Source organism: Semicossyphus pulcher, unplaced genomic scaffold, assembly GCF_022749685.1.
Source record: "Semicossyphus pulcher isolate SPU_LCO1_2020_fin unplaced genomic scaffold, fSemPul1.0.p SCAF_15, whole genome shotgun sequence".
NCBI lineage: Eukaryota > Metazoa > Chordata > Actinopteri > Labriformes > Labridae > Semicossyphus > Semicossyphus pulcher.
The window spans coordinates 4,218,441-4,231,810 of NW_027211659.1; the positions used below are offsets into that span (position 1 = coordinate 4,218,441).

Sequence of the window (13,370 nt, forward strand, 5' to 3'; positions counted from 1 at the left end):
TAATCCTCTCGCTTCAGGACGACACTTCCGGGTCTGGCCCCTACTCCTTTCCTGACTCGTTGAACCTGACAGCCACCGTCGCCCAAACCAGGACCAAAGACCGTTGAGGGTTGCAGTCATGTCGGCAGCTGCTCCGGGGACCAGTAAGGCGGCCCACAGCGATGTGGCCGCGAAGAAGAAGAGGGGACCCGGTGCCCTGGCCACGGCCTACTTGGTCATTTACAACGTTGTTATGACAGCGGGGTATGTAGCGTGTTTCCTCGTGCTAATGCTGCTCTGGTTGAGTGTGTGTGTGTCTGTTTAAGTGTGCTGTGCGAGGACTGAATAACTGGAGCACGATTTCCCTGTTGTAATGTTATTTTTAGAATGTTAACCTGCAAATTGCACGTAGATATAAATGGAATCGCTGCTAGCATGCTGTGTAGTGATATAACTTTGAGTTTGCGTCCCCAGCGTCCAACGGTCTCTACAGATTAACGTCAGCCACCCGGCGTGCACATGAATTGTGACTGACGGGTCGCTACCGCATACAATACAGTTAATAATAAGACAGATGGTTTATTGTCTGCAGCCAGTGTTATTCTTCACCAGAAAGGGCGTCTTTTCTTAATACATTGTTGTCTTATTTTTGCAGGGTAACGACTGAATTTGAGTTTAATTATAAGTCATAAGTAAAAAATTAAACAAATAACAAAAAAGAAACGTGCAGGAAAAAGAAACAGAGCAATGCTATAAGGCTATTTGTTTCCTTGTGTCTAAAAGACATTTAATAATGTATCAACGTCAAAAACAACACAGACAAAACAATGGTTAAAGTCCTCTTATAAAAGCTATGTAATTTTATTAAAATAAAGTTTTAAAAAATATTCATTGATAAAACCATACAACACAACTAATAAGAAAACAGCAGTAATTTTAACTGTAACTATGTGCAGAGATTTTTTTTGCATCAAAGGTCTAGAAATATCCTTTCTGGTGGATTTTATTGCATGTAATTTAACTTTTTGTTGGATTAGTATCAAACAGGCTTGATAAAGACTAGAAACTCATTTCTTAATCTCTGTTGCCTTGCCCAGAAACTGAGAAATGTGTGTGCGTGTTTTATTGCACTGGTTTTTAAACTGTTGCACAATTGAATGGTGGGTGTTGTTTGCTCGCTGTTCCAACCAGTTAGGTCACATTGTGAATCTCAGTCTTGACGGGCCATACATACAGTGCCTGCTTTGTATTGAGTAAACGTTAGGGTGTCGTACACCCACAGTTTCCCTCTTCAAATGCAGCGTCTGCATTCAGATACGGCCGGCTAAGCAGGCGGTTTCTGCCCAACAGGCCCTGATATTGATATTCATGCAGCTGACTGAGATTGAAGCCAAATAGATACCAGGCACATTGTTCACTGTGAGGACGCAAAGTGTGAACTGAAAGCTGAGCTTGTACCTTCATAAGATCGGCTCTGCAGCTGACCTCTGACCTCTTTGTTGAGGGAGACAAGCCAAGTCTGAATAATGAAATAATTACATTATTATAGGAAAATCACAAGTTATATGTTTTATTTTTATTTAAAATATCAGTATTTTCACATTACTTTTTAAATATTTACCCAAAAATTGCAGTATTATTTTTCATTATATGACTTTCAATCTAAATGAAAAATCAATATTAAAGAGAAATTCTATATATTAGCACGATTGATATAATAGCTATATTTAATTATTTGGTAAAATAAGGAAGCATAGACAGTTATTAAGGCTGCATTTTTATTAATATCTCACCTTCAAGTTTCTTAATACAGGTTTACTACAATATATAGTTTTTAAAATTTAATTTCAAGTGTTCACGAGTGTTAACAATGTATCGTGTAGTAGTATTTCTATGATTCTTGGTGATAAAGATTCTTGTTAATCTATAAAATATCCTGCTCCAGATTTGTCTTATTTCAACTCTTAAATGATCGAATAAGAAAGAGCCTTACTAGAAATATTATTAATACTGTTTACTGACTTTATTCTTCTTAAACACAGAGAGGTAATAACATAACCCTCTATGTACTGTACATTATGATCTTCCACTATCAAATTATGCTTTTAAAACAGTGCAATCGCCTGTTCTTGAACAATAAAACAATGCAGTCTACACAGATTTATTTTTCCATAATAAAATCTTCTTCTGACAATACTCAGTACTAACGATTCTGTGATATTTTTGTTATCTTTTGCTGTCCAGGTGGCTGGTGATAGCTGTGGGTCTTGTCAGAGCTTACCTGGCCAGAGGAAGCTACCATGGGCTGTACTACTCCATAGAGAAGCCCCTGAAGTTCTTTCAGACTGGAGCTGTGCTGGAGGTGAGATGAGCACAAAGGGCTGTAAAAACTGAGTTTTGGACACAAGTCTGGATGTGCAGTAGCACTGATCTTCACAGCCGTGTTGTCTATTTATCAGTGTTTGCTATGCCCTCATAAGATATCAGCATGGTAAAAGAACATGCCGGGCTACACTGTGTTAAAGGCACAGAACCAGAGAAAATGCTGGCAGTTTATGATGATCAAGTGAATCAAAATTACAGAATTAGTTGACGACCTGTGCTGTTTCAAAACTAGGCACAAGACATTATTTGTATGGTTCCCTCGCGTTCGTACAGTGTTCATACACACACCAAGACTAACACTTGTATAGTGCAGGGGCTAGGCAGCAGGAGGCGTGTCAGTGATCCTTTCCAGGCACACTGATAGCAGACTCAGCTGTGAACGTTATCTTCCATTCATAAAATAATCTGTGAATGGACTGAACACTATCAGCACTTTGATTTTTGATTCAGCAAGTCACTTTTTGGATTATTGTTTTGCACTTAAAAAATACCCTTTTGATTGTGTCTTTTAGAATAATAATGATTAATGTTATATAATGTGTTTTCACAGTAGTAGTGAAAGGATCTGGTTAACTACAAGCAAGCCAAGCATGTTAAAATGATCTGTTGTGTTCTCTTCTTCTAGAAGCATGTTGAGTAATTTTCTGTTATCTTTTCCTTTCGCAGATACTGCACTGTGCTGTAGGTGAGTCAGACTTCACCCTCAACTAACAGCAGAATGATGTAAATCACATACTCTGGCCTTAGCAGTCTCCAGACACCTACCCTAACTAAATGCCCTGGAAGATTTCACACCTTCCGCTCATGTAGCTGCCAGGATCTCCGTGATATAAATCTTCTCATGCTGGTGAGGCAGCACAAAAAGTATGTCTGTTTGGACTCCATGTATGCAGATGCTCTGTGCAGTATTAACAGAATACTGTGCATCGTTTTTGGAGTATCAAAGGCCTTTGATGTTCACCCCACCACCATCATTAAATCATCAAAAGAGGGGATTTAGCATTCATGCATCCTGCAGACTTTCACAGACTGTAGAGTCTAACCAAAGAGCACTGCTGCTGTTCTGGAGGCTTGTGGTGGCACCACACTTCTTTAAGACATGTGACACCCATAAAATATAAAGTATTAATGGTCAGAAATCCTTTTAAGATGTCTAGCTCAGCGGGTAAATCAGCGGCCCATGTACAGTGGCTATAGTCGTCGAAGCGGCAGCCCCGGGTTCAACTCCCACTCTCGGCCCTTTGCTGCGTGTCATCCTCACTCTCTCTTCTCCTGTTTCCCACACTATGCTCTCTCCTCGATCTAATAAAGGCATAAAAGGCCAAAAAAATAATCTAAAAAAACCCAAGACATTTCAGCAAACCAAAATTTGCTGCAACATTACAACAGGTGGAAACATATCTTGATGTTTCAGCCTAGTTAAAGCACAGCTATAGATATTAAATGTATCTAAATCACACAGAGAATAAACCTGTTATAAATATAATTTGATTACTAGGGTGGTTGTTTATTTCCTGACATGATGTCTTGAAAAAAAATTGATACCACAAATGGCTCTATGAAGCTCCTAAAGCCATGTATCCTTCAGATCATGCACAGCAAATTTGACCATTAAGAATTTTACCTATAAACATCTGAAAGTATAATTTTGACTTATCTAAATAGTATCTTAGATTTCCTCTTGTCTCTGTATTATAATGTAATAATCATTTCTTACTGGTCAGTGTAGATATCGCAGCTCACATTGACAACAAGTAAGTAATTTATCACTCCTCAGATTTCCTCTGTAGGCGGATCTCTGATGTCCAAAGAAGCAGAAGCTTTTCATATTCTAAGTGTTTGCCAGAGACGGAGCCAAGAATCTTTTGGCTCTGGTCGTGTTAATGTGTGAGGAGACACCGGCTCTCCGCCTCGCAGGTTCTCAGTCCAGTCTCTTCATTATCTGGGATTAATGGAGGATAATCTCGGCCCCCTGCAGCTGCCGTCCACTCAGAGTAACACACACGCTCGCTCTAGGTTGCTCTCTGCTGGCCGGTTAAAGACACTGCATCAACAGTCATTTCTGTGTCCTTTTCTCATAACCCAGGCATCGTACCGTCCTCTGTTGTCCTGACCGGATTCCAGGTCATGTCCCGGGTCTTCCTCACCTGGGCCGTCACACACAGCGTCAGGGAGGTAAGATCAGTCTGTTTTCTAACTTGCACACACATTAACCAGACACAGCAATGTAAATGTAAAAATGGATTCATATTCAAAAGTGACCAGTTGATGTGCTGTTTGCCCTGTTAGATCGGAGAGGAGTAAACGTGTAAGTAACGTCAGACTGTCTTGCTGTAGGGTTGAAGGAATGAACCTGCTGAAGTCTGTGTAGTAAATAACGTATGAATTTCATGTATTAAATGCTTTGTTTCCTTTGAGTGTCTATTGTACGATGCTGTACTGACATTTTTCTGTCTCTGCGTGTGTGGAAAGTGTTTGGTAAGAAGTGTGTTATTCTTCTTAACATCATATTTGCATCGGTTTAATCCTAATATCCGAGTATAGGGATCCTCTGCCTGCAGTGTGACCTGATCTCTGAGCATCTGAAACAAACAGCATGATTCTGGGATGAAAAGTCTAGATCGTTTTACAGCAGAGTGACTGCAGCAGCATGATGGACGCCTGTCTGCTCTTCATCCTCCTCTCACCATCCTGTGTGATTGTTTCTGCAGGTGCAGAGTGAGGACAGCGTGCTGCTGTTCGTCACAGCCTGGACCGTCACAGAGATCATCCGATACTCCTTCTACACCTTCAGCCTGCTCAACCACCTGCCATACCTCATCAAATGGGCAAGGTAGGAAAATCATCCATATCGTCCGGATATTTCCTAATTAAGAGAATTATTTTATTGTACACATACTGTATAAGAGCTGAAACTTATGATTGTGTTCATCATTTATTAAAGAGGGGGTATCTGTAGGTAAAAGTATGCTAGAGTTGTCCCCACACTTCTCAGCTTAGTCTGCAGGCTGCTGTGAACACCAGCTTTCACACATGCTGCACTTTGTGATGTCACAAACTGCAGCCTCAGCAGGCTTTAGAGAGCTGGCCAATCAGAAGAAAGTGGGCTTGAAGGGGCGGGGTTTCTTAAAGTGACAGAGCTGACTGAGTCGTTTCAGGCAGAGGCAGAGTTTTTTTTACTTTAAATTATGCTAAGCTACTCCACAGGTATCACAGAGTGAAATATGAAGCTGGAAAATACCTCCCCTTTAACTTTCTCAAGCCCAAGATAATGACCTCAGAAGACTTTGTCAACAGCTCAGAAGCCAAAATAGATTAAGTTTACAATCAAACATCTAGATGCAAATCTAAGTTGAATTTAAATCCAAGTTAAAATCAACTGTTTATAAGCTTTCTTTGGCTGTTATTGAAACTATGAATCTGTTAGCAGAAAGACTCTTTAATGTCAATCCTACCATTTGTTTCACTCCATACTTGGCAATTATATTGTCAAAGAAGATTGGTTTACTTTCCTGAATCATAGAAAGATTTATTTTATGTAGTTAAACTTCGTAGTTCAGAATTGGTACATTTGATTGACGTCTTTGATAACCATGTAATAATTTGTCATTTATCAAGCAAAACTACCAAATATTGACTCGTTCCAGCCCTCAAGTGTTGTGGGCATTTGCTGCTTTTCTGTTTGATATCATATTAAATTGACTGACCATAGGTCTTCCTTTGGCATCTTTTGGACCATTGTTCAAACAAAACAAAAGAGAGAGCGGAGTGCTCAACTCAAAAACTCCACAAAGGTTATCTTTGCACGACTCGAAGATAATACTGTAAGCATAAAGACGTCAGCACTCGCAATAAAGTTTAATAAACAACAGCTTTTCGGCCCAAGGCTTTCGTCAGCGTTTCGCAAGCACATGTGGGTGTGACACCTTTTTTTAAAATATCAGTGCCAGGTGACTTGCCAAAAGAAAAATGAATAGACATAAATGGAACAGAAATACAATTAAAAAAAATACAGCTGATCATCGAACCATTAAGAAAAGGTGTCACACAGGTATGTTTGCAAAACGCTGATGAAAGCCTCGGGCAGAAACGCGTTTGTTTAATTCAGCTGCTGTTTATTCATTAAGTTCTAAAATTTATTGCGAGTGCTGACGTCTTTATTCAAACTAAACAAGACATTTAAAGACTTCTTTTCTTTTCACTTTAAAAAAAATATATTTTATACATGTAAGTCAGTTATGCAGATAAATAATTTATTGATAATGGATAATGAATTTGACCAAAGCCTTAAAAGAGATTCTTTTTGCAAGAGTTTATTTTTGTGATGTGTTTACCAGCACTGATTAGATTTTATTGAAAACCATCAGATGTAAATCTTGATCTCTCTGAACGGGATCTGCATCTTCTACCCAGGCAACAGTTAAGTGCCTCCCTCCCCGCTGTCTTTGTTGCTAGGTAGCAAATGAGACCATTGTTGTGCTGGTGTTGGACTCTCAGTGCGAGTTGCACCGTGAGGAAAATTCAGTGAAAGATCAGAGAAGCTTGGTTTAGAGTGCGAGATGAGGAAGAGGCTGAATGTTTTCTCTTTGGTGTTTATTCTCTCTGAAGAAGAAGAGGAGTTCGGTGTGTATCTCGTGTGTAATTGTGCGCAGCTCTAACATTAAAAATTAAGAAGCATGCAGAGGCAGTAAATGCCAAGGCCTCATATTTATACAACATTCATATTTGTGATTTGGATGTTGGTATACTGCTTAATTAGTGTCTGCTGTTTGCTCCACTTCCTCACATCAGCTGCAGTGCAACTTCAGGGTTTTGTTTTTCTTTTGGGAATTAATACTGTGGATGAAGCATCTTCACTTTAATTAAGGCTGCATGCAGACTGCAGGCAAAGGAGGCCCGAAATGTGTTTTTTCCTTATGTGCAACTCAGACCTTTTCTTTCCCCCTTAAGAATGTGGATCCTTTTAAGTCCGATTTTTTTAATTTCTGTAATATTATCGAATATTATCGATTATTTTTTATTTCTGTAATATCATATGATTCATCAGACTTGTCAGTCTACACCAACAGTCATTCTTATTCTTACAGATGTAGTTAAAAGTAGCTCTTTACATCCTGAAGTGTTTGATATAATAATAACAATAATACATTTTATTTATAACGCACTTTACATTTGAAGCAAATCTCAAAGTGCCACAGGATTGTAGGAGGTTAGGATTATATTGTTCATTTTTCTCACAGTTTTCTTATATCCTGTTCCTAGAATGTTCACATTTATAAAGTCTGAATTTTTAGGAGTTAACTAATAATAACGAATCAGTAGGTTTTTATTATACTTGACTTTAAGTTTAATATTTCATGTTTAGGTGTAGAATAGCCCATTTCATTCATTTTTAATAAATGCGTACTGTCGCTTTAAGAGAGCGCACCCTGGCGCATGTATTTCTGTGAATCTGTTTAACTGTGACATCGAGTGGAGGCTAGACTAGCTGTGGAGTCACATACCGTGTCCTGTCCTGTTAAGTTTTATGTTATCCATAACATAACTGTCAACAGTTGTAATGAGCCGAATGTCTTTACTTAAATACACAGTCACAGTTTCTACACGTCCTTTCGTGGTGACTTTCCCTTTAAGAACAGTGATTTGTTTAGGTAATGATTAAGTTGAATCACAGCTGTTGAACTGTGGCATCGAGTGGAGGCTAGACTAGCTGTGGAGTCACGTGGTTTTTATACCGTGTCCTCTCCTGTTAAGTTTTATGTTATCCAGCAAAGAAAATTCAGTGGATTAACCGACTTGTGACACCTGTGGAATAAAATTGTTTGTGTTCTCATCTCGGACATCAAGTGGATTTGTAAAACTACAGCAGTTGGACACGTGTAAGCCGAGGCTACAAGCTAGGTTGTATTTTCTGCGGTAACAAGGATAAAGACATGAGCATAAAACAAGTAATAAAACCCGCAGGAAATAAGAACAAGTAATAAAAAAACAACCGGTAATGAGGCATTGCCGTGGATGCATTGAGTAGCAGGGAGATTTTGTAATCAATCCTGTGAGAGATAGGAAGCCGGTGTAGTTACTGAAGGATGGGTGTGATGTGGCCATACTTACGCCCTCTCATCAGGACCCTAGCAGCGCTGTGTTGAACACATTGGAGCTTCTGGAAGAGTGCGTTGCGGTAGTCAAGCCTAGAGGAGACAAAGGCATGGACGAGTTTTTCCGCATCAGGAATCAGTTCCTGTGAATCCATTAACATGACAATCACTCCTTTCTCCAAGTCTACAATAACACACACCATTGTACAGATGTGTCAGCCATTGTTCTAGAGATGCCTCAAGTAAAAATTAGGCGCCCTTTGTCCTCATCCTTGTACAGTCATTGAGTTCATAAGCATTCAGAACAGGACATCAACTTATTAACGAACACTGGAATCAATCACCGTCTCTTAACATCTAAAAAGAAAAGAGCCAAACAATAAAATCAGCTCTGAGCAGTCAATCACAATTGAGCAGTGAGGTTTGCGGTCTGAGCGTAACCCGAGTGTCTCTGTCAACAGTTGTAATGAGCCGAATGTCTTTACTTAAATACACAGTCACAGTTTCTACATGTCCTTTTGTGATGACTTTCCCTTTAAGAACAGATTTGTTTAGGTAATGATTAAGCTGAATCACAGCCTTCTTGAATAACGTTTGCCCGAGCCTGAGCACGTTCTCAAATACTCCTCACACTCCTCCACATTTGTTTGAAGAGATAAAAACGTCTCTGGTGTTGCAGCCTCTGGCAACAGCTTTTTACGCTCTTCCATGTAAGTTGTCCAAATCCAACCGTGTCTGAACTGTGGATGAAATGGCTTCTTAGAGCACTTCCTTCGTCCTTTGATCCTCTGTAGCGCTGCGTTCTTCACCCACATTCTGTAAGCAGGAAACATTTTTAATTTAATGGACAGCTGGGCAGTAAATTACACTGATGGCTGTGGTGCAAACAGTATAAAGCCAAATCAAGCTCCCTCAGTGCTTTGCTGGTTATCCCACCTATACAGCCTTGAAGAAAATGTAATCATGAAGATGTTTATTATTTTGCTCCCTCTTCTTCTTTCCCCTGCCGCAGGTACACCTTCTTCATTGTGCTGTATCCCATGGGAGTAACTGGGGAACTGCTGACCATCTATGCAGCGCTGCCATACGTGCAGAAGACGGGCCTGTACTCTGTCACTCTGCCCAACAAGTACAACTTCTCTTTCGACTACTACACCTTCCTCATCCTCACAATGATCTCCTACATTCCCCGTAAGTCAACATGTAGATTTAACCCTCTCTTGTAGTGACAGCAAACAGGCGGTATGTCTTAGTCTTAGTAAGCTTAATCCAAAAGGGCAACTGGACTTGGTTGAAGTTCTTGAAGACGTTTCACCTCTCATCCGAAAGGCTTCTTCAGTTCTGAAGAGTTAGAATTATCATGACCTGGATGACCTTCACAGACACGTCTAAGGGGTTGAAATATAGAGTAGTAGAGTAGAAGCATTTTTTTTTGTACACTTGTTTACATTCTCTTTTACATACGACAGCAATCAACAAATCAAATGCCCGAACAAAATTACTGCCCCACTGTTGCAGGCAGTTACAACTATCGAATTACCTACCTGGCCGCTTGCTTGCACCTTGCCTGGGAACTCAGTGCACACAACCAAGGCCTTCCCCAGACTAAAGCTAGCAAGGTGTTTGCATAAGATTGGGAGGGGAGAAAGGAAGTTTGATTTGGTTAGCTATGAAAACTATGATCTGTGTGCTCCTCTGCAAAACACTCTTGTGGAAAGGAAATCTTTAACTAGTACTTTCAACTTCTAGCTTACTCTTGCTTGTTTACCTGGAGTTCCCTAGCCCAGCTTTAAACATAATATGCATATTGTGTGTTGTGTGGTAGCCAGTGATGTAAAAAATAACTTAAGTAAAACTAACTAAATAAACTAAGAAATTCTGTCCTATACTTACAAATTTAGGTGTGGAAAAGACTCATAGGAACTAAAACAGTCTAGTAGATGGCCTCCGCTTTAGCCGTGATACAGCCGCAATGGCTGCAACATAGTACGATCAAAGTACGACCACTAAAAGTGCTTGTTTTTGCTACAGACAGGCTCAGATTGTTACCCCAGGTGTCCGACAACATTACGGAAATAATCCCTACATAGATCGTCAATTTTTTTAAAGTATGATGTAACCAGAAACAGAAGTCTCGCTCAAGGAGAAGTCTCGCTCAAGGAGAAGTCTCGCGGATGTCTAGGTGTTACCTGAACAGGACGGTGGGAATGTGAGTTAGAGTTGGAGTCGCAGTTGCCCCAGGGGGTTTTGTTGCAGCCTTTGCGGCTGTATCGCTGCTTCGGCGGTGGCCATCTACTGGACCGATTCCAAAAGTTTTAGTTCCTATGAGTCACTTCGACACCCAAATTTGTAAAAATTGGGCCCAGGTTTAAAAATACAGAACTTCTCCTTTCAGTCAAAACACAGGAGAGAAAACAAACGAGATCAGACTTCGTTCAAATTGTTCACTTGAATGTTTTTTCCTTACTTGCCTCTCATGGCTTTCCTTACAGAATTCAGTTGCTTTTACTAAAGAAAATATGCAAAATTAAGTATACATGTAGAATCTATTGGAGCTCAATTTAACAAATCAGTTCAGTTTTTTGTTGACATCCTAGGAAGTGTGAAAATATAATTATATATTTATTACTGAGGTTGTATTTAAAGGTGTTTTTGTCCTGGACTGATTTTTAGATGTAATGAAATCCTGTAAAACGCAGACACTTGCTGTGACCTCATTGCTAAAGCATATAACTGATTTAACACCTCTATGAAAGTGTCATAAAACTGTTCTCATAAATTTAGAATGACAGAGAAGGTATATTGGATTTCATTAGATTTTAAAGGTAACACATCAAGTGTGAACTCACCGTGAGAAAGCAGTAAGACAAAATGCAACCCGCTGATCTTCCTCTTCCTCCTCCCCCAGTCTTCCCACAGCTGTACTTCCACATGATACGGCAGAGGAAGAAGGTGCTGGGCCACGTGGAGGAATACAGCAAAGTGGAGTGAGCCGCACAACATTCAGACCAATCTGATGGAGGGAAAAGAAAACCAAAACAACCGACAGAAGGGGAACAAAATCATGTCTGCTTCAAGCCCAGCCAGTTTTCAAACTGCCAGAACTGACCTGGCAGGAGATCCAATTATCAACCAACCTTTCTTTTCTTTTCCAGCTGTTGTCCAGGTTGTATAGGTGCTCACAACTCATGAACGAACTGCTGTTATTTTCTTTGTCATTGTTGTTGTTTTTATTTATGAACAAACCGCAGTTCCTTTAGTTTAGTCAGAGAGCTCGCAGCTGGAAAGAAACTCGGGTACAGTCGAGCCGTGAGCAGAGCTCGGTCACTGCGAAGCGTTAAACTGAACGATGCACTGATAGAATCGATAACCTCCTTTTTAAATGTCACGGTAGAAAGTCCCTGATAGATTTTTCACCTCCCCACGGCTCGTCTCTTTTTAAGCAGCAGTTTTTCTTTGCTTTGATGTAGAAAGAATAACGTGAAGACTCGTTCTGAAACTCGGATGTCTGTAGGTTTGCATCTACATATCTTTGTAGGCGCAAAATGTGGTCCAGATTTGTTGTTTGTCTTCATTCATTACAGTCCAAAGTTTGATTACATTCCTAAGTTAGTCCAATAAACCTTTTTCATGTTTGCATGGTTTTCTATCTGTTCTCTTGTGTTGCCTCCATGTCTTTTGTTTGCTTGATGTTTCAGTTGCTTTTTAAGTGGTTTGACTTTAACTATGTCGACCCTTCAACAGTTTCCCAGTGATGATTGTGAGTTTGTGTCTTTTGATTTCCTCGTTTTTTGACGTGTAAGTGGTTTATAAATTAATAACACAAGGTAGTCTGTGTGTTTTCCCATCAAACATTCTTCTTCTTTTCTTTTATATATTAAAAGAAACTCGTGTAACGATACTTTTAAACCATCTAAATTAGAACATGCACATTTCCATCCAAGCTTAAGAAGTCTGAGTTACTTATTAAGAAACTTTTAATACAAAAGAACAATAAAGAAAAGTTATGTAACACACTTTGGCAAAAAAAAAGAACAAATAGCACAACATACAGTAGCAGCAACAGTGAGCTTTGATATGTAACAAACAAAACCGCATTGTAGCCCAGATACATGTTGGATGTTTAACTTTATAGACATTTATTTTGAAAAGCAGAGTAATGCCGCTTTACTTTGGTATATAAAAGTGGAGGTAATTGATTTATGTAGAGCCATGTCAGCTGAAATACTGTTCCTAAGAGACAGGAGCCTCTTAATGTGAGAGTAGTGCTTTAGAGGGAAGCAAACAGACCCGGTTCTGAGCTCATAGTCATGCCTTTTCAATGCAGTGAATCTGATAACAGACAGCACACAGAGAGCTGTGAATCAGACTCTTTCCTGGAAGAACTTCAACCACTTGTTTTTGCTCTTAGCAAAAACTCTCAGCTTCAGTAACCCTTTAAATTGTCTCTTCACCCAAATTATGAAGAGCAGATTGTCTGATATCTCTGCTGGTATCTCGACATGAGGACAGTTTCTAGTAACAGTGTCCTTCTGCTCCTTTGTCCAGGTCAATCTTGAGAAAGAGACTTAAAGTGCTAATCTCGAAGATCTCAGCTTCGTTCTCTTTGGCGCCACCTATGGCGATAAACGGTAATTGCAGGAGCACACTTCCCAGATATCCAGACAGTGTTGCATGTGTGACGTCCACGGTTGGCTCCGGTTGTAACTCTTGATTTTCCTGGCTGACGGTCGCTTTCCTTTTAGACTGTTTGACTTCATCTGAGCGTCGAGTTTGTTTCTTTTTCTTTGGATTTTCACTTCTTGTTGAAGTTGTATCTGTAGTCATCCATCTTTTCTTTGTTTGTTCAGCCATAGTAGATTACTGTACTCTCGCAACACTTGCAGAGAGCAGAAAAGCAGCCGCTTAGCT

General features: G+C 39.8%; 1 protein-coding gene across 1 annotated transcript; it reads left to right on the forward strand.

Moving 5' to 3' along the window:
- Positions 1-64: 64 nt before the first annotated feature.
- On the forward strand, positions 65-12,095 carry hacd2 (3-hydroxyacyl-CoA dehydratase 2). Its single transcript, XM_069662976.1, has 7 exons — positions 65-243; positions 2,224-2,341; positions 3,031-3,049; positions 4,451-4,539; positions 5,076-5,197; positions 9,472-9,650; positions 11,368-12,095. Exons 1-7 carry the CDS (start codon positions 119-121, stop codon positions 11,448-11,450), a joined length of 735 nt encoding a protein of 244 aa, XP_069519077.1. The 5' UTR covers positions 65-118; the 3' UTR covers positions 11,451-12,095.
- Positions 12,096-13,370: the final 1,275 nt, after the last annotated feature.